At 37.2% G+C, this 21,881-nt stretch overlaps 1 protein-coding gene across 2 annotated transcripts in view; it reads right to left on the bottom strand.

Moving 5' to 3' along the window:
- Positions 1-18,031: 18,031 nt before the first annotated feature.
- PDZRN4 (PDZ domain containing ring finger 4) overlaps positions 18,032-21,881 on the bottom strand; it is a 371,452-nt gene continuing 367,602 nt past the window's right edge. Inside the window, exon 10 of one of the 2 annotated variants that reach the window (XM_029205432.1) lies at positions 18,032-20,192. In XM_029205432.1, coding sequence (XP_029061265.1) covers positions 18,672-20,192 — 1,521 coding nt within the window. In that variant the 3' untranslated portion in view covers positions 18,032-18,671. The remainder of the gene's footprint in view (positions 20,193-21,881) is intronic. The other variant, XM_029205434.1, reaches the window with a different exon arrangement.

Below are 21,881 nucleotides of genomic sequence, written 5' to 3'. Positions count from 1 at the left end.
TTTTATAAATAAAATATGATGATGCTTGACAAGACTGACAACTTTTGATGACTCAGCCGAGACTCAGGATCTTCTACTATTGTCAGCTGTCTAGTTTGATTCTTTTGCCACTGTCATTGCTGCCTGTAAATCCAGTGACGCCTCAGGAACAGAACATTACTGGATGTGGATTGATTACTTGGATAAAATAACAGCCTACGGGGAATTCGACTTCTGAAGGAAGGCAGGTCAGTGTTGGGCTTTGAAATTTTCTCAAGAGGGTTCCTGTGGGAATAGCTGTAAATTCCTCACTTTCAGGAATACTAAAATGCTAGTACTTGGCCTAAGTTAGCGTCATTGCACGCTGGAGTTTTTGACCTTAGAACAGGATCTGGGTGGAGCCTGGTCTCAGCATTCTCAGCAACTTTGAAGAAGAACAAATCTTAGGTTTGGTTGTTTAGTCAAGAAATATTAATTTCCAGTGGTAAAATTACTACTGAGTTACTTCTCTATATTTTGCAGTACGTGAGCTAATTTTCAGCATTGTGTTTTTTTCATGCGTGTGCTGCGTTGGAATGCAGCAGTCTTTTTGAAGGCTAATGTGGTTAAGAGGTACTTACTTTTGATCATTTTATGAGTTTTCAAGGAACATGCTCCTATACCTCGACTTTCTGGCGTCTGCTGATCCAAACTACAAAATAAAGTTGATGGAGTCCTTTTTCATCATCCCTTTGAAAACGGAATGGAATTAAAATTGGTACTTAAAATTAAATGAGGTGAGGTTCCACGTATCAAGTAAATAAAAAGTATTTAAAAGAAAATGCTACAGATGAGAGAAAAGCACAAAAATTGTCCTGACATGAATAATTCACCAATTCTTAGATGGTATAAGTCACCTACTAATGTGCATTACTTGCCATTTAATAGTGGCTGTATCTGAAGAAATATGGAAATTGGAATATTTTAATAACTTTCTATATGAAAGATGATGAGACTGCCTAAATGATTAAGAGGAAGATATGTTATAATGAACTAAAGCCACTCGAGTGTAAGGTAATTTTAATTCAAATCTCCATCTGCTTATGTATAATTAAGACTCATTTAACAAGTTAATGCCTAACAGAGAGAACTGATAAGTTTGGTATTAAAGATCTTAAGAGAAGTAAATTAAACTGTCGGGTTGAACTGGTCTTTAGTTTTAATTTTTTACGCCTTGATATGAATTTCAGGGTCCATTTCTTTATTCTCACTGTTCACTTAAGTATGAAGTCAAAAAGGGAGGGAAATGGAATTATCCTTTTTATATTTTAATTTTGGAGATCCCGTCCTGTCTAAGGTGTGACAGCATCTTGACTGATATGAATATTTATACACCTCATATTGTTCATTGTATAGCACCTATATGCCATTAAGATGGTGATTTCAAAGCAACAAAAATATTTATGCACAGTTGAGATTGGCAGCAAGGTTAAATAACCTCAGAAAATAAGAGGAAAACCTTTAAAGTGCCAAAGGGACTGTTTTGATCTCTAGTGAATTTCACGAGCTTGCTGACTGCTCAACTTCCTACTTGAATTTTTTCTACAGTTACCGCCAAAGAAGGTCCAGCCATCATAAATATGGTGTCAACCTTTTTGTCTTCTAGCATAAAAATTTAATTCACAGTGTATGACTTCTCATTTAGGAAGAAGATGAATGGATCTTCTATTTACACACTTCTCAACACTTTCAGGACTAAATTCAAACAGTGGACTCAAGGATTCATGCAGCCTTCTTGGCAGGATTCTCACTGAGAAGCCATGGGTTTTTAGCAATGCCTGTGTGATGCCAGTGCCACTGGGGACCACAGAGTGAAGCCTCAGTCTTCTAGCTCATTGTCAGTCACCACATAGGGCTCTTGTCAGGTTACCTTGATTGACAACTTACACAGGTCACAAATTAAATCACTGAAGCTTTTTTGAGTCCTCTCAAGAAATTCATAGGTCTAATCACCTTCTATTGATAATATGCATTGTCTGATTCATCTCTTATAACTTAAAAGGTAGAAAGTATCCTATTGCTTAATTCTTTTATTTTATTGCCTCTAAAAGTTCAAGTAATTTGCTCAAGTTCACAGTTTGTAGAGAGCTGTGTCTAGTATTTTGATTGCTAGTTCAGTACTCTTTCCACCATATCACATTACCTCTTATATCAAATAAACACTTTTTCATACACACATACTATTTATACAAATATGTATTTTTCCAAATATATTTATTTACACAATTTAAATATCCATATATTAAAATGCCTCATTTTGTCTTTCATTACTTAGAAATATACCTCAAGAGGAAAGTAATTAGTTACTAGAACTTTCAAACTTTCCTATGTAAGGAAAGAAAAACTCATATATGAAAGAAATTCTGGTTAACCCTCCATGAAGTATATACTATTTTTCCTAAAAAGTGTTTAGAAAGCTGTGTCTCCAGCAACTTTTCATCCACCAAATTATTGAAAATTTGACTAGCCACTTAGCATGTTTATGTTCAATAGACCTATTCACCGCCAAATCCCTCCCTCAGTAATAGGCCTCCCTTGGCATGTGTAGTCACTGCAACTGGGGATATTCCTCAGAGATAGTGAGATCCTAAGGTAAATATTTATTTTTTCATGCAAATAGATATTCTCATGCATTGCTTTTGAGAATACAATTGTTAATAACTTTTGGGAGGTCATTTTAAGAATGTGATTGAAAAGTCTTTTAAATGATCATATTCTTTAGTCCAGCAGGCTTACTCCTGGTTATTTATCCAAAAGAAATAATCCAATACACACATAGAATACATACATACAAAGTATACATAGAATACACACTCAGAATATAGACATATATAGAATACATACATAGATGTGTGAACAAGTATGATTATTGAATCGTTATTTATTATACCAGCAGCAAATGGTAAGAGAAAGGGAAAAGGGCGATTGTTAAATAAGTTATGGTTCAGCCATATAATGGATACTCTATAAACACTGAACGTACTGCATATAAACATTTATTGTTATAGGTGGATATTTAAAATATATTAGGACGTGAACATTTGTATCATATGATCTGATTTTGTAAAAAAAAAAAGCTATACATTTGCATAGAAAGGTTTAGAAGGACATTGTTTTAGGTGGGTTCTTCTGGTTGCAGTTAATGGAAACTTCTTCAGGTTAATATAATGGTGACCCATCACGAACATACACATAAACACAGGGAATATAGGAATCTCAATCACACATTCAGACCTCATGTTAAAACAGAAGAAACTTTATACCAGTTATTACTAAAAAAGCATAAACTGCAATGGTCAAGCTTTATGGAGACAGAAACTAGATAACCACTCACAGGATTGTCCTTCTTTGAGAACACATGCATCCCTACTATAGTTCTTCACCATTATGGAGACTCCTTTTTTTTCTCTGAGTGTCTATTGGCTTGAACATCAGCTAGTAATTAACTGATGACCTCCTCAAAGCTCCAGTTGAAATTTGATTGATCCACTTGATCACTATTCTTGTTTGGACAATGTTTATATTCTAGGTTACTTCTTAGACAGATGGCTGGCCTCAAGTTTGGATACTTTGGGGTTAGATGCCCACCCTCTGGTCCAATCAGTATGGTTAGAGGTGACCTATAAAGATGGACTGCTTTATAAAGGATGCCCAACATCACTAATCATTAGAGAAATGCAAATCAAAGCTACAATGAGGTATCACCCCACACCGGTCAGAATGGCCATCATCAAAAAATCTACAAACAATAAATGCTGGAGAGGGTGTGGAGAAAAGGGAACTCTTTCCACTGTTGGTGGGAATGTAAATTGATACAGCCACTATGGAGAACAGTATGGAGGTTCCTTAAAAAACTAAAAATAGAGCTACCATATGACTCCAGCAATCCCACTACTGGGCATATACCCTGAGAAAACCATAATTCAAAAAGAGTCATGTACCACAATGTTCATTGCAGCTCTACTTACAATAGCCAGGACATGGAAGCAAACTAAGTGTCCATCGACAGATGAATGGATAAAGATGAGGCACATATATACAATTGGAATATTACTCAGCCATAACAAGAAATGAAACTGAGTCATCTGTAGTGAGGTGGGTGGATGTAGAGTCTGTCATACAGAGTGAAGTAAGTCAGAAAGAGATAAACAAATACCATAGGTTAACACATATATATGGAATCTAAAAAAAAAAGGTTCTGAAGAACCTAGGGGCAGGACAGGAATAAAGACATAGATGTAGAGAATGGACTTGAGGACATGGGGAGCGGGAAGGGTAAGCTGGGACAAAGTGAGACAGTAGCATTGACATATATACGCTACCAAATGTAAAATAGATAGCTAGTGGAAAGCAGCTGCATTGCACAGGGAGATCAGCTCTGTGCTTTGTGACCACCTAGAGGGGTGGGATAGGGAGGGTGGGAGGGAGATGCAAGAGGGAGGGGATATAAGGATATATGTATAGGTATAGTTGATTCACTTTGTTATACAGCAGAAACTAACACAACATTGTAAAGCAATTATACTACAATAAAGATGTTAAAAAAAAAAAGATGGACTACTATAACTCAATAGTAAAACAATGAATAATCCAATTAAAAATGGGCAAAGAACTTGCATAGGCAGTTTTTCAAAGAAGTTATATGAATGACCAAAAAGTACATGAAAAAGTGCTCAACATAACTAATCATGAGAGAAATGCAAAGCAAAATCACAATGTGTTATCGTCTCAAACGTGTTAGAATGGCTATTTAAAAAACAAGAGATAACAAGTCCTGGCAAGAATGTGGACAAAAGGAAGCCCTCCTACACTGTTGGGGGAGAATGTAAACTGGTGAAGCCATTATGGAGAGCAGGATGGAAGCTCCTAAAAAAATTAAAGATATGACTACCACATGTTCTAGCAACCTGAATCATACCTGGTATATATCTGAAGGAAAAAAAATCGCTATCTCAAGGAGATGTCTTCACCCCCATGTTTACTGCAGTATTATTCACAGTAATCAAAACATGGAAACAACCTAAATATCCATTGACAGATGAATGGATAAAGAAAATGTATATATGTATGTACACAATGGAATCTTTTTCAGCAATAAAGAAGAAAGTCCTGTCATTTGTGACAACATGAATGGACTTGAAGGGTATTATGCTAAGTGAAATAAGCCAGCCAGAGAAACACAAATACTGTATGATCTCATTTATATGTAGAATCTAAAAAAGTTGAACTCATAGAAACAGCAAGTAGACTAGTGGCTCCCAGGGCCTGAGGGGTGGAGAAAATGGGAAGATATTGTTCAAAGTGTATAAACTGCCAGCTATAAGGTGAATATGTTCTGGGAATCTAAGGTATAGATAGCATGGTGACTCTAGTTAACAGTACTGTGTTGTATTCTTGAAAGTTGCTAAGGGAGTAGATCTTAATGTTTTCACCACACACAAAAATTGGTGATTATGTGAGGTGTTAATCAGCCTTATCGTGGTAGTCATTTTGCTATGTATACATGTATCAAATTAAAATGTTGTACACTTTAAACTTAGTGTTATATGCCAGTTATAGATCAATAGAACTGGTAAAAATTTAAATAAGGAAAGAACAATAAGGGATGTTCTACTAAACTGGGTCAGTTGTTTCAATAAACTGGATCGTTTACATACTAAAAATAAGTATTTCTTATAGTCTTTAGATGTTCTGAGTTGGCATGCATAATTAATACTGTAAGAAAATAAATTCTGCCCCCCCATTTTAAAAAATATCAAGTCTTAGTAATTATGTGGAATACTGAGAACTCACACACTGCTAGTGGTAATATAAATTGTTATAATCACTGTTTCATATCTCTAAAGTTGAACATATGCATAATCTAAGACCCAGTAATTCAACTTCTAGGTATATGCCCAATGAACAAGTGTGTACCATGTATAGAAAAATGTTCAAAATATTAAGTATAATAATCAATAATTGAAAACAACCCAAATGTTCATCAGCTATAGAATAGATATAGGAATTGTGGTCATCTCACAACAGAATACTGATAGTGATGAAAATAAACAAACTACAAATACATGTAACACCATCGATCAACCTCACAAAAAAAATGTTAAATAAAAGAAGCCAGATCCAAAGAATACACACTGTAGGATCCCATTTATACAAACTTGAAAATAGGCAAAATTAATCTGTTGTGTTAGAAGCCTGAATAGTGTTTACAGCTGGAAGGGATGGAGGGGTAATATTTAGGAGGTGGATTCTGGAATGCCAGCCAAGTGTTATTTCGTGACCTGGATACTGGTTATACAGGTGTGTCCATTTTGTGATAATTTTCTATAGACTTTTCTATGTGTGTTTTATTTTGACACAAAAGTTTAAAATGTAAATCATTAGTAAGTAATTTTTAAAAACCTACTTAGAAGGGAACTATGGATGCTTTAGGCATTCTGAAACTTAGTTTGTCCAGGAGAGATGCACTGTAAGACTGACAGTGGTTATTTCTGATGGCCCATCGATGAGTCTCTATTAAAAACAGGCCTTTTCCCTAGTGTTTTTCCCCTTATAAGTTCCCTAGTGCTGTCAAAAATAGTTACCTCATCCCACATTCTTTGTAATCATCAATACTTCCTTACTGGGCAAGTATAACAACCTAGCAACTATTTGGTTTCCTAAAATAATGATTTCTACAGGTACTTAATGCTAAGCAACTATAGGTGATATATTGCATTCCTACATTACTAAGGTCTCATTTTCCATCTTCAAGGAGGTTATGAATATGTTCACACACAAACAAGAGAGTAACTCTATTCTAGAATCTTATTTGGGGGTTTGTTTACTGGAACCATATCTAGTACCAAGAACCGTATTAGTTAGTTAAAGCAGGAGAATAGAAATTGCTTAAAATAAGAGAGTTTAATAAAAGGAATTCATCAAGGGAGATGAAAAAGTGTGAATGAGACAATCCATAAATTAGAAACAGTGGGAGGCCACTATCATTCCCAGGCAGGTTTTACAGGCATTCAGGGGCTAGGGTCCCTTGGAATCTGGAAGCTTGGTTGGCCTTGTCTGGTGGGAGATGTGGCCATGGAGGAGGTGCAGCTTCTGCCAGAGATGTTGTCCCAGGAGAGAAGGAAGAGCCAGAGGAGGTGGAGGGTAGAGCCCAGGGAGGGTTGAGTTTCAGCCTCATTTGCTCTATAAGTTCCTGGGAGGGGCTCGGTCAATGTGTTCACATGGTCTCATGTTTATGTAAAATTAGTGAAATTAAGATTATAACTGTAATCAGTTAAGACTGCTGCTTTTTTTTTACTCAGCTTTCTCCCTGTCACATTTCCCTTCCTGTCGGGTGGTGATAGAATAGCCATGGACATTTTGGGGCTCAGACTAAAGAGAAGGTGAGTTGACAATATATTTATTTTTGGTTTGTTGGGATATGTTTTCATGTTTCGCAATTACTTATATATATGTATAATTAGGTTATTTCTAGCTGTCTTGGCATAGGAATAATTTATAGAAATATCCTCTGTCCTAACTCACTGTGTGACATTATACAAAAGAGGAGGGCCAGAACTCCTATTGGGCTGTGAATTTGTTCTTCACTTCCTAGCAGTGAAAATATATGAGTCGTGGGTGAGAAACAAGCTTTAAAATATACAGTTAGAAGAGAATCTAGGGTCAAATTTTAAAAATAGTTTTCAGCTTATGTAAGAAAGAAACTTAAAAGAGGCTTTCCTTAAATTCACAACAATCCTAAAAATTTAGATGACATTACCAATAATGAGTTGAGAAAATGAAATATTTTAAACTATCAGGAATCAAATAATGTTGATCAACTATGATAAAGGAAATATTATCTTTTTATTCTAACCATACAGGTAATCACAAAATAATTGTCATACAAAGAGAAAATTTTAAAGTAGGCATCCAAAAACATAGGTGGAATGGATATTAAACCTGTCTGACAGATAATTAATAAAAATTAATTAAAAATTTTGTGATGTGACATTTATAAACTTTTCAAAATTTGTAGTTGTTTGCATTTTCTTTCCACATTCTAAATACATATTTTGTTTCGTGCCTAATTTTGAATTCAGAATTTTAAAATTTATCTTTCTAATTAGAACTTTTGAGTGTTTAAGCCACAGGTCCCACAAAACCTGAAATATTCTCCTGAAAGAAGGAAAATGCCGTGACTTTTCCTTCCTTTTGTCCTCTATTCTTCTGTCATTGCCTCCATTGACTAATACCAGCTGACCTGACAGCTTTAGGACATACAGTCCATGAGAATTTGAGGAGTAGGTGAAGAGAAATAGGGCCAAAATGTCACAGCAAGGAAGTGGGTGAAAAGGGTCCTTTCATACTCTGCTGATAGCAGTTGAAATAAAAATTGTGCCACCTCTGTGGAGGGGTAGTATTTATGATCACAGCCATACTAATTCCACTTCTAGAAACTTATCATGAAATGATATATTTATAAGTTTATTAATTAAGACATTGCAATAGTTAAAATTAGAGACAAAATATACATAAATGGGTGATAGATTAATATATTTATGGTACATCAATACAATGGAATATTATTCTCTTTAAAAAGGAGGACAGGGGCTTCCCTGGTGGCGAAGTGGTTAAGAGTCCACCTGCCGATGCAGGGGACACAGGTTTGTGCCCCGGTCTGGGAAGATCCCACATGCTGCGGAGTGGCTGGGCCCGTGAGCCATGGCCGCTGAGCCTGCGTGTCCGGAGCCTGTGCTCCGCAACGGGAGAGGCCACAACAGTGAGAGGCCCGCGTACCGCAAAAAAAAAAAAAAAAAAAAAAGAAAAAGGAGGACAATCAAAAGGAATGAGGAGACTCTTTATGGACTAATACGGAATGACACTAAGTAAAAAGTGGTTGTTCAGCTATGCTGTCATTGATGTAAATAAGGTTCATAATCCTTCAGCTGAAATTCTAAAGTTTATGTTTCTGAAAACAGAACATTTTTCATAAATAATTGGGTTGCAAAACTTGAACCGAACTTGCAAGGGGATATTTATAACTTAAATAGTCATATGTTTCAGTAAAAACTATTAATGTATTTGGTTTTGGGGTGCTTTATCTGATGCTACTGAGAATGTTTCTAAAACCTGTTCTCTAGACTTGAAGGTGGCTCTAAAGAATCTGCGGAGCTGGGAGGGCATGTGAACGGGATGATCTAACCTTCCATTCTCAATGAGGCAGAGATGTGATATTTGCAAACCATGTCCCCCATATAAGTAGGACAGGGCACAGGAGGAGGAAGGGCAATGGCAATTTGACATACCTGTCACCTCCTTGACACCAACAGTTTCCTGTTCACTGTTCCTCTCCTGGTAACCAGACCTCTGTGGCCATGGAAGGGCCTTGGTAAAAGACAGAGAACCAGTGGATGGTACTATGTGCACCCCCAACATGTATTCCTCTAGTTCCCGTCTCCTATTCTGAATTCCATATCTGCTTTTTAAATTGCCCATTAGACACTTTTCCCTGTATTGTCCTATTGGCACCCTAAAATCCACATACCTGAGACTGAATTATTCACCTTTTCTGCCAGAATATCTTTCTCATGTTAGGCATGTCCTGCTGAGTGGTACCATCATTCACTTAGTCCCCAACCAGAAAGCTGGACAACATCCTCAAACTCTTCCTCCATCTCCTTATCTTCCATTCTATTTTCCTATCAGTTCCCAAGACTCAGCTATTCTACTTCCCTAGCAGGATTGCTGGATAAAATTTAAGATGCCTAATTAAACGAAAGTTTCAGAAAAACAAGTAACTTTAATATAAGTATGTCCCCAATGTATACTTACATAGAAAAAATTATTGACTTTTTTCTTTCTGAAATTCAAATTTAACTGGGCATCCTGTATTTTATTTTCTAAATCTGTAACCCTAGTCCCTAACATCTGTCAAATCCTCTCTCTGTATTCACTGACTCTTTCTTTGTTCAAGCTCTTGTCTCTTCTCTTCTGTATCATTGGAACAACCTCCTAACTGGTTGTCCTTCTTCCAAATGTTTCCCCACCCAATATATATTGCGAACAGACTGATCTTTCTAAAACATTCATTTGATCACTTTAACTCTCCCACTTCTTTGCACATGAAACCCTTCATGACTTGGCTCCCGCCTAACTGTCTTATCCTTCTTCTAATTTAATTCTACACGTTATGTGGAGAAACTAGCCAATATGTCTGCTAGATGACCACAGAGGTTGTCCCTCAAGGAGCCCAGCAACAAGCTTTCTCATACTAGGAGGGCTGTAACCCTGACTGCAAAGCTAAGAGTTATCCAGTTGGAGGATGATTCCTTTCCCTTTTCATCTTCCCTATAAATATGCAAGTGTCTGGGTGTATGCCCAGTAGTGGGATTGCTGGGTCGTATGGTAGTTCTATTTTTAGTTTCTAAGGAACCTCCATGCTGTTCTCCATAGTGGCTGTATCAATTTACATTCCCACCAACAGTGCAAGAAGGTTCCCTTTTCTCCGCACCCTCTCCATCATTTATTTTTTGTAGATTTTTTGATGATGGCCATTCTGACCAGTGTGAGGTGATACCTCATTGTAGTTTTGATTTGCATTTCTCTAATGATTAGTGATGTTGAGCATCCTTTCATGTATTTGTTGGCAATCTGTATATCTCCCTTGGAGAAATGTCTATTTAGGGCTTCTACCCATTTTTGGATTGGGCTGTTTGTTTTCTTGATATTGAGCTGCATGAGCTGCTTGTATATTTTGGAGATTAATCCTTTGTCAGTAGCTTTGTTTGCAAATTTTTTCTCCCATTCTGAGAGTTGTCTTTTCATCTTGTTTATGGTTTCCTTTGCTGTGCAAAAGCTTTTAAGTTTCATTAGGTCCCATTTGTTTCTTTTTGCTTTTATTTCCCTTTCTCTAGGAGGTGGGTCAAAAAGGATCTTGCTGTGATTTATGTCATAGAGTGTTCTGCTTATGTTTTCCTCTAAGAGTTTTATAGTATCTGGCCTTACATTTAGGTCTTTAATCAATTTTGAGTTTATTATACCTGGAGAAAACCATAATTCAAAAAGAGTCAAGTACCACAATGTTCATTGCAGCACTATTTACAATAGCCAGGACATGGAAGCAAGCTAAGTGTCCATCGACAGATGAATGGATAAAGAAGATGTGGCACATATATACAATGGAATATTACTCAGCCATAAAAAGAAACGAAATTGAGTTATTTGTAATGAGGTGGATGGATTGCTTTCTTATTTTTCCTTTTGAAAAATCTTTATTTTCTTCACTGGTAGATGATGAATTTACTTAAGATAGCTCCATAAGAAATTGTGGTATGGCTGCAACAAAAGGAAATTTGGAACAAAATGTTTCATTATTTATTGCCAATTTTTAGAATGTTAGAAATAAAATGGGTGTTGGAAAGCACTTATTCCAATATTCCCATTTTACAGATGAGAAAATGGAGGCTCATAGAAGGGACATACTGGCTCAAGATCACAGAATTGATGAGAATTGTTCTATGCGTGAATCATTACTCAAGGCTGTGAGACCAGGGAAGGCTTTCCAAAGATAGTGATAACCCATAAATTCCCACTCCCCTTAACCCTCCTGTGTTCCTCACTCTGTCACCCTACACTAATAGCTTTATACAGTTAGATTTCTTTTCACATGCTCACATTTCATCTTCCCAAGACAAGAAGTTTATTAATGCCCCATGTAAAGTATCTACACAGTGAACATTGTAGGCTCTCAAATATGTTTCCTTCTCTTGACTGTTTTGTACCATTTCTATTTTTTTGTGTCCTCCATCTGATTGATTTTCTAATTAGCATTCTATTTCAAAAATGAAGTCAGACTAAATTAAATGGACACAAATAGAAATCTATGCTCTACCCACTGACACTACCATAATGAGAACATCAGGGTAGAGCTAGTTTCTGGAAATATTTGAGTACATTTTGCTTCACAGAATACCTCACAAATTTTCCAAGATGTGTTGGCAAGTTGCATCCCATCTAATCTATTCTTATCACCATCAACGAGGTAAAGTTGAATAAATGTCTTGGTTTATTAAATTGCTTATTCAAACACATTTTAGGATTGAATATCTAGCATTGACAGTGTTTCATATTAAAATACTAGGCTTTAAGAATTTGTGACAGTTCTATAAATGGATATCCAATAGGTTCTTTATAAGTGTCACTTTTCTGATCATGGACATGGCAGGCAGCATAATGGAACGAGGTGATAATAAACTTGAGGCAGAATGTAGTTATATATTGGTTAGCTCTAGAGAAAGAATCATAGGCTTATTGATCAAAATCAAAATCTACCACCATAATCCTCATCATAGAAAACACACACTTCAAGAAATAGGCTGACTGGTAAAACAGAGCAAAATAAAGAAAGTCAGTGAAACCGTGCAACTTAGATTGGGACTCGAACACGTGGGCTGGGACTCGAACCCACCCTAAACACAGATTGGGACTTCAACCCATGGTCTTTTAATTGAGATCACACACCTGGTCCCAGGACTTGATGAAGCTCAGGTTCTTTATTCTTCTGCAATGTCTCATTGCAGAAAGAATTCAGTGAGAGACAGAGTGACAGGTAAGAAGTGGATTTATTTAGAGAGGTACACATTCCATAGATAGAATATGGTCCATCTTAAAAGGCGAGAATGGCCTTGGGAGAAACACAATACACAGACTGAGTGTGGGCCATCTCAAAAGACTAGAGGCTCCGAAATATGGGGTGGTTAGTTTTTATGTGCTGTGTAATTTCATAGGCTAATGAGTGGGAGGATTATCCCAACTATTTTGGGGGAAAGGGTGAGATTTCCAGGAATTGGATCACTGCCCACTTTTTGGCCTTTTATTGTCAGCCTTGGAACAGTCATGATGCTGGTGGGTGTGTCATTTAGCATGCTGATGTATTACAATGAACATATAATGAGGATCAAGGTCTACTTGAAGCTGAATCTTCCACCATCTTGGACCTAGTTGGTTCTAACCAGTTTTTGTCATATCCTCAATGGCTATGTCATTCTTTTAAAGGTTGTGCCCTGCCCCCTTCCCTCCTGTTTCATCAGCACTTCTGATGACAGAAAAAATGGTGGCAGTGTCTGGACTTCTGTTTGAAGCAGAAGCAGATGGAGTTTAGTGAACAAGTTGCTGTTAACTCTCATGTCCATTCTTAATTAACTTAGATGCTGTAAGTAGTAGAAAGAAGAGAAATTTTGGGGGCAGACCATCACAGATTTGAATCCCTAATCTATGGCCTACTAGTCTTGGAATTTGTGGCAGGTAACTAAAATTATATTAGACACAGCTTGCTCATGTGTAAATAAAAATAATCTCTAATATCTACTGAGTGCCCACTCTGTGCCCACACTCATCTAGCTTCTTTATATGTATTAACTCAATTAATTCCCAACCAATGAAAAAGTCTACAATTATCTCCCCTGTACCCAGCAGCAGCAAGCTTAAGCAACTTTCCTAAGAATACACACCTTGTAAGTGGCAGAGCTGGAAGGCAGTAAGTAAGTAGTGGTTACTAATAGGTTAAAAACTTGTGGTAGGGTACTGAATAATAAACGGGACCCTAGTTTATAGTTGGCCGGTGAACCCAGGGGCAGTGCTTGTTGCAACACAACACTGTTGACTGGGACATGTAAAAAATGCATGGCACTAAAACTCCTGAGCAGCCGTTTGTTGGTAAAACAGAAGAAATGCCAGAAGGGTATATGTGGCATTGGTTATTAACAGTGCAACACACTGCACTCATGAGAGACACATTATGGAAAAAAATATTAGACACTATTGGGTAGAAAGCCAAGGGAGTGATAAGATAATACCACTTATGTGTGTGCAGAAATAAGTGGCTGTTAGCAAGAGTCAACGAAAGTCTCCTGGAAAGATGGGAAGACATGGACAAAGAGAAAGGAGAAGGGTTTATTTGACATGGAAAGCACCACAAGCAGTGTGGCAATGGAAATGAGAATGACCATGTTTGAAAAACTGTACGGAGTCCTGTCTGACTAAAGGAGAATCTGAGTGGGATGCTAGAAGTAGCGCAAAACATACCCCAAATAATCAGCTTTATGGGCCCATTTATGCAGTTCTACAAGGAGAATTCTTACAAACCTGCTACAGTGTAAACTGGTCCTGCTGAAAAGGGGAGCATACTTAAGCAGAAACAGCAAAAAACAGGACAAAAAAATCTCAAAATACTACTTTATTGAGGACTATTTTGGTCAATTATTTTTTTCAGTAGTTTGCTGTAGCTACTATTCACTGAAATTCTGCTCTGAAGCCATTTCATGCATATTTACAGGAGCAAATGGTGTGTTTTATCTAGATTTTAAGTCCTTTTAATATACCTCCAAAGATATATGTTTGGAAAATAATGATGAGAAACTGTAGAGAGAACAGACTTCAGGTAAGTGGAAAATAATTTGCTGGAAAAATTTTTTTTTATTTTATTTTTTAAGAAGTGAATTAGTTGGTGAACCTATTGCAGTGTTCAACTTTATTAATCAAAAATTAATAGAAATTATTTAATAATAATTATTGTTTTATGATATCATACCAATTCTATTAATGATTATTCATGGAAATAGAAAAATAATGGAAATTAACTAATTGAGTACAAATCAATAGAAAATAAAGTTTAATTAAATTTTAATTAAAATTGGAAGAATATTAGTTTGAAGGTGCATCAAATTATTCATCTACCTAAGACACAGGTTTCTTGAGGTCTGAGTTAGAAATTCTTCCTGGAGAGGTGTGAAATCAGGTGGAAAAAAAGGTTGAGGTTAAATTATGAAGTCCTTGATAAATGTCTCAGGCACCCAGATTTTATCCCATGCTCAGGACAAGACTCCTGAAGGTATCCGAGCACAGTGAGGAAAGTAATATTTAGGAGGCCCAGTGTTGCTGCCACACATAGGAGAGACTGGAAAGAGTGCCCAGGGAGAGTAGGTCTAGATCTGCGGTGGTAATTAGGTATGAGACAGAGACAGCCTAGCCCGAAAGGTGACTGGGTAAGGGTATCGAAGACAACCTGAAATACTCTGAAGAAAAATTCACACAGCTTTTTTGCCTTACCAGATAAAAGAGAAATTCGAGAAGACTCAGGTGATAAGCATGACAGAGCAGGCCAATGGTGGCACCAACGCAAAATAAAGAATTTGAAGTAGAGAGCAGCTGCTCACTGGAAGCATAAAAATGTGTTTAGATGGAAGATTTAGACACACCAACAAGACATGGATTAAATCAGTATGTAGCTACGGAAAGGTTACATTAGAGGAGCCCATATTATGTGCTCCTAAAGGGACACTCTGCACAAAACAAGATGGCAACAATAGTCTTCTTCATGGCACACAGTGAAGAAAAGCCTGTAGAATATACATTGTTTTTCCCCTCCTTAGGTCATTCACATATGGAGCCTAACACCAATTTCTGTCAATAAAAAATATGGAATTTCAGGGCAGATATAGAGACACAGATGTAGAGAACAAAGATATGGACACCAAGGGGGGAAAGTGGCGGGGGTGGTGGTGGTGGTGGGATGATCTGAGAGATTGAGATTGACATGTATACACTAATATGTATAAAATGGATAACTAATAAGAACATGCTGTATAAAAAATAAATAAAATAAAATTCAAAAATTAAAAAAAAGATGGAATTTCTAATTACTTAAGCCTAAGTAAAATATTTTTCCTCTTCACATTCACGTATGTCTTCTGAACTAAAATGAAATATCTCACATACAGCCAATTACTTTTCTTTGCTGAGCAGCAGATTTATTATTCACTTACTAAAAAGAAACATGTTTAGCACAAAGATATGTTATATAGAAAGGTAAAACATAACACTTCTCAGATTTTCACTGATTTTTGAAAAAGACATTTCTCAACTCATAGAATTGTATAAACACAGACATGAAAAACACCAACAGCACATTTTTAAAAATTGGCAAGCACACTTGGCCTTAATAAAAATAAAATTAAACTGCTGACTTTGGAAACACTGCATTCTGTGAGACGTGTACATGTTTCTTCTGGAAAAAAATCTACATGTCGGTTCCAAATCCCATTTATCTATAGGAGTAATTTGAATTCAATGAATATTTAAACCCAGTTGTACCAAGAGGATAAACAATAACTATAGGTATTAGGTCAGGAAGGAACTGAGCTTTTAAGATAGACAGGCATTCTTATTTAAAACTATCTGGTCAAAAATTAACTCTAGGTGCACTCAGAGTAGTTTTATCAATTGGATTAGAAATAGCTAAAGTTAGAAGTGGTGAAATTTTCAATTGCCTTAAGTTGCTAGTACTATCACTATCTTAAAATTTTGGGGTCCAGCTTTTTGTTATATATAAATAAGATTCATTTCTTTCCATCTATGTAATAGCCCTTTAAAAGGTAAGAACTTAGAAGGGTAGATGAGTATGGAAAACAGTAACAAAAGGACCAATCTGTGAGATAAGTGAATAAAACATCTTAAATAGCATTCATAATTGTTTAAATGGCATTCTACCAGAGGTTTATAAAGACAGGGGTGACGCAAGGGCCAAACTCCACGAACATAATATCCATGCAGGGAGACAATAAGTTCTGTCTATGTGATTCAAATAACAGAAGAATAAAATTTCCAAGGTAAAATAAACTGCAGGTGCATCATGGTGTATGCTAAAATGCTGAGAAAACCCGGTGTCATCAAAACAGGCTCCAAAGAGAAAATGTATATGTGATTACCTTCTAAGAGGGGTGTAGGATTTGGCATATAAATCCCAGATGAGAGAGTAGCATTAGATAACCTCAGTGAAAAGGGGCAAGCCGCTCAGGAGCCAGAATAACTCAGAAAATCTAAAGAAGTGGGGCAATAGGCAAGGTGGGCAAGTTAATGGAGGACTAGGAATATAAGGCTGAGGCATCAGAGTCTGATTCAAGAGCTAGTAAGGAGCCACTGTATGTTTTTAAACAGGAAAGTAGCTTCAAAAATGTTTGGATGCTGTGTCTCCATTATGTTAAAACAATCTCTTGCATTGAATGAAAATTTGATCAAGCTCATGCATGCATTGATCTGGCCTTTCACTCTGGAGGCATTATGATTGATATATAATATAGTTGATGTTTACATGATAAAAAGCCAGATTAAAAAACCTATCTGATAATTTAACAAGCTAACTTTTTAATAAGGCGTTTATAGTTGACTATGCTGAAAATGATTCAAAAGATAGTTTATAAAAATTTATTTCCAAAGGATGAACTAAATAAATGCACATAGAGCTGTGGACTGAACTGTGTCACCAACAAATTCATATGATGAAGCTCTAACCCCTAATGTGATGGTAGTTGGAAATGGGGCCTCTGGGTGGTAATCAGGTTTAGATGAGGTCATGAGAGTGAGGCCTTCATGATGGGATTAGTGTCTTAAAAGAAGTGACACCAGAGAACTTTTTTCTCTTTTTCTCTCTACCATGTGAGGACACAGCAAGGAGGCCATGAGCAAAACAGGAACAGAGCCCTCATCAGGGAGCTGAATTGGTTGGTGCCTTGATTTTGGACTTCCAGACTTGAGAGCTGTGAGAAATTCCTGTTGTTTAAGCCACACAGTCTATGGTATGTTGTTATGGTAATTTGAGCCGACTTATACAGTGTCCTTACAAAAAATCTAAGATATTTTACTGATCTTCTCTGTCCATGTCATCCCCTAAATTGTTCTTGGCTTTTCCTTACGTGGGTGGCAGTCATGGAGAGCATGAACTCATGTTTATTGAATGCTTAGTCAGCATCTGTTAGATGCTCTACACACGTTATCTAACTTACTCCTGGTAAGAATATAGGACACAATTATGTGTGGGAAGTATTTCAGGACAATTTCTTGAAAAAAAAAGGATAGAAAATGTATGCATTTTATAATCCACAATTAGGAGTCTTCTAAATAGTATATATATATAATTAATTTATATCTGGTAACCACAGTGAACAATGGAAATAAAACACTCCTTGATAGCTTTTCTCAGGGATAATCAATAATTTATTTCGCTTTTATTGTCACAATTACCACAACTATCTAGCTACATGACCAATGTCACTACATACCACAGAAAGATTGTCCACCTACACTTTACTGAGACAAAGACAACGGCCATTTATGTGTTAAATGTACAACGGCATGTTAAAAAGAGGTGGCTTTTATGTATAAGACAAGATGTGGCACATGATTTATCAACAGGTTTGATTTCATATGTATTATGCCAAGAAGCAAGCAGAGAAATGTTTTGACATTGAGTTGTTATTAAAGTAGAAAATAAGTAAACTAGAGAAATAAATCCAGATCTACAATAGATACATTAAAATAGGAAATTAATTAGGTCCTCAGTATTTTTGTTCATTTTTTTTTGTTTTCTTTCCTTTTGTTTGTTTTTATATATAAATGAGTAATACGAATATATCACAAGTTAAAGAAAAATCTCAGCCAAAAAGAAGGTGCCAGTATATGAAAAACAAATGAAAAATTAGCAGGTATTTTTGCTTACAAAAAATTTAAACTATAAAGAGTCACAAAATATATATAAAAACGCCACATTGAACGAGGCAAGCATCCTCTACCCAAACTGGTAGCACCCTCTGAAAGTCAGCTGCCTTCCATCCATTTGGTCATACCGCGGTGACTGACAAAAAGGCATTAGGAACTTGTGTGCCATCAGGGGACTTGGCCCCATGGGTCATCAGTTCTTGGATTGTCATCCAGTTGTCCAAAATTTTCTTGTTTCTCTTCTTCATCATCTTTTTGTGACTCAGTTCAATGATGTTGACCTCCTTCTTGCTCTCGCTGCCACTCTGGGGACTCTCCTTGAGACACTCCAACCGGCTCCGCATCATGAACTCTCGGCGGCGCCGCTGCTCTTTGGCCCGCACCAGGTGTTGCTTCCTCTCCTCTTTGCTCCAGTAGCGCCCCATTTTCATCTCACTCATGGTGTCATCGTCCGTAGTCATGCCACTCCGCTCCTCCTTGATCTTTAAGGCACGCTCCTTCAGAATGCGGTCCCTCACGGGTCTCTTGGTGATGTACCGTGTCCCGTCACTCCTGATTTTCACCTTCCATTCCATCTTGGGTTCTGAGCACTTCTGAGACTCCTTGCACACGCTCACCAAGCTGAGCTGGCTCTGAGCGTACTCGACTGCAGACTTCTGTTGAATTAACTGCATGTAACTTTGATAATGCCGGGCATGTGCTGGGATGTTTGCATATCTATAGGAGGAGCTGTGGTAAGGAGAGAGGTAAGGGATGTGTTCACCACTGGTCTTCTCTGGATCAGAAAGCTTGCTGCTTTCTGAAGTCTTCTCTTTGCCTTCAATGCCGCAACCTTGTTCAGTGGTTTTGGCTTTGGTTGACTCTTTACTACTCTGTCCAGAAGAGGACTGATTGGCTGCCATTGTGCTTCTCAGGTTTTTCTTATTGGTGAGGTTGATCACTCTTGGGAGGGAACTGTCAGGGGAACGGTCCACAGTGAGTGGAGTGCTTCTGCAGCTTTCAGCTGTGTTGTAAGCACTAGAACTGTCTTTGTCTGACTTTTCTGGGTGTTCAAGGATGTCATCTAGTTTTCCCCTCTGCGTATCTATGCTGGTGTTATAATTTCGGAATCCTCCCTCATGCAGTGCCCAGATGTCTCCATACTGGTCTGTCACTTTCCGGAGCCTGTGAGCCTGCATGATATTTTGGCACTCAAGTTCAATGTTTCTTAGTTCTTCATTAAGCAACTGTAGTTCGTGCTCCACTCCCTCTCGTCCCCCTTGATTGCATTCTATTGTGCTGCTTGAGTAATACAGGTCATACTCTCCATGCTTCCGAATCTTGCATTTGAGCTCCAAGAGCTGCCGAAACCTTTCGCACTCCTCATCTTGGTTGCCAGTACAGTCTGAGTCAATGTATTCACCAGACACGAAGCTCTCATTACACTGAAGTTCAGTGCTTCCCAGAGTGTCTTGGCTCTGCCCCAGCTCTCTCTTGCTCTTCAAAGATGTGCCATTGGGATCCTCGGCTGCATTCTCCTGCTCTGAGCTCTCGTCATTCCGCAAGCTTTCATCTGTGCGCCCCACTCCACTGTCCTTCTCATGGTTGTTGGATGAGGATGTTGCCGTGTCTGTTGTGCCTTCTTCTTCTTCTTGTTTTTTTGGCTAAGAAAATAAAGTTGAGAGAAGAAAGAAAGCTAATTATTTTGAAAAACACCAAGTGTTGGAAAACTTGCTTGAAAAAACAGTGCTTCTTGGCAAAAGTGCAGTTCCTAGAAAGCTGCCCTCATTTTAGTCCATAACAATTTTAGAAATAAAGGCAATTAGCTCGTGGCAGCTTTTTATGCTTGAATATAAAGAAAACAAAAGCTGCTTGAATATGACTATGCTACTCACTTGAGGATAAATAAAACAGGACACATTTAAATAAGTGATTCTTGTCTTAAGGTTTTCTCTTAGTTGGGAAACTGGAGGGAAGGTGTGTAAATGAGGTGACTTTATGAGTTTCTGTGGTGAGTAAAAGGATGAGTAAGACAGAGTGCCGAAATAGTCTTTAGAAATAGGAAGGCCTAGAGTTCAGAAGCCACATCATCTTGTTACTATTTTCTTTTTTCTGAACTTTTCTCAAGTTCAGAGGAGACTTCTTTGGATCTAGTAATACACTGATAATGATAAGCCAAACATCACAAAATTTCAGGAATAGGTTCGTTACTGGAGCCCAGGACCTTCCATCTATAGATGAGGAAACTTAATCCCAGATGGATGTAGCTTCTTAGGCTAGAGGTCTAGGGGGCCAATGCCATCCCCCAGGGCCAGTATTTCTTACATGTCCAAGATGCTGTATTCTTGCATACATGTACTTTGACCTCAGTGCATCTCCAAATCACATTGCTCAAAAGCAACAGCAATGTCTTTGGACTCACTTGGGTTACTTTAAAAGATTTTTCTTCTCTTAACCAGTAATTTCCTTCAGAGGTGAGTTTTATTCTACTGAGAGTAAAATGACGGTTCCCCTGAAAATCTGAGCAGCACTGATTGCCAGACATGGGCATAATGTCAAAAAACATATTTTGAGATAGGTATGTAAATATATGTGAACTTCACTCCCTGGTAATTTTTGGCTTTTCATGCAGAACAATTAACTGTCACTGCCCTAGGGAAGTGCACATCTAATTCTTTCTCTGTGAATACGGTAAAGTTACTCTTTCTTCCACCACTTCTCTTATAAAAGTCTACATGGCAGTTTCTAGATTGTATTCTCCTTATGTCTAAGTTTGCTCACTATTTTATACATATATATATATTTTTTCCTTTAGCAGGAAATTATATAATTAACTATAATCAAGCTTGTTAGTGTCAAAGAAGGACAGAATGGGTGATAAAAGGTAAAACAGGTCTTGAAGGTTAAGATAATTGTTTTCTTCCACCTAAGTAATGGCAGAACAAAGTGTAATGAACGGGAGGGAGAACATGAGCACGTATCAGGTTATTCTAGGATTCTCCATCTTTCCCTAAAATATTTTTCCTCATTTCTTAAGAACATACTGAGATTGATTTAAAATGTCTTATTGATAAAAAATAATATTATACCTAAGTAACTGTAACTAACAATGGAAAGCTTGATACATCCTTATGTCCCTTGCTATAAGGTGACAACAGCATCAAATGTGGTGACATCTGCACATTGTGCAATAAAACTCCCAGATGATATTATGATATTATTGATATTGGACATTTGAGTTTATATACCATATAACTTACATTTATATTTTTTCTCCTATCTAATGGTAAGCTGAAAAAATACAGGAAGGCAGTATTTTTTCTTATTTTTCATGCAATAAATGATACAGACAA

The sequence above is a fragment of the Monodon monoceros genome, unplaced genomic scaffold, assembly GCF_005190385.1.
Source record: "Monodon monoceros isolate NGI ecotype Baffin Bay Population unplaced genomic scaffold, NGI_Narwhal_1 Super_Scaffold_6, whole genome shotgun sequence".
Taxonomy (NCBI): domain Eukaryota; kingdom Metazoa; phylum Chordata; class Mammalia; order Artiodactyla; family Monodontidae; genus Monodon; species Monodon monoceros.
The sequence above is the reverse complement of the archived record's forward strand: the minus strand, read 5'-3'. Positions and strand labels throughout refer to the sequence as shown.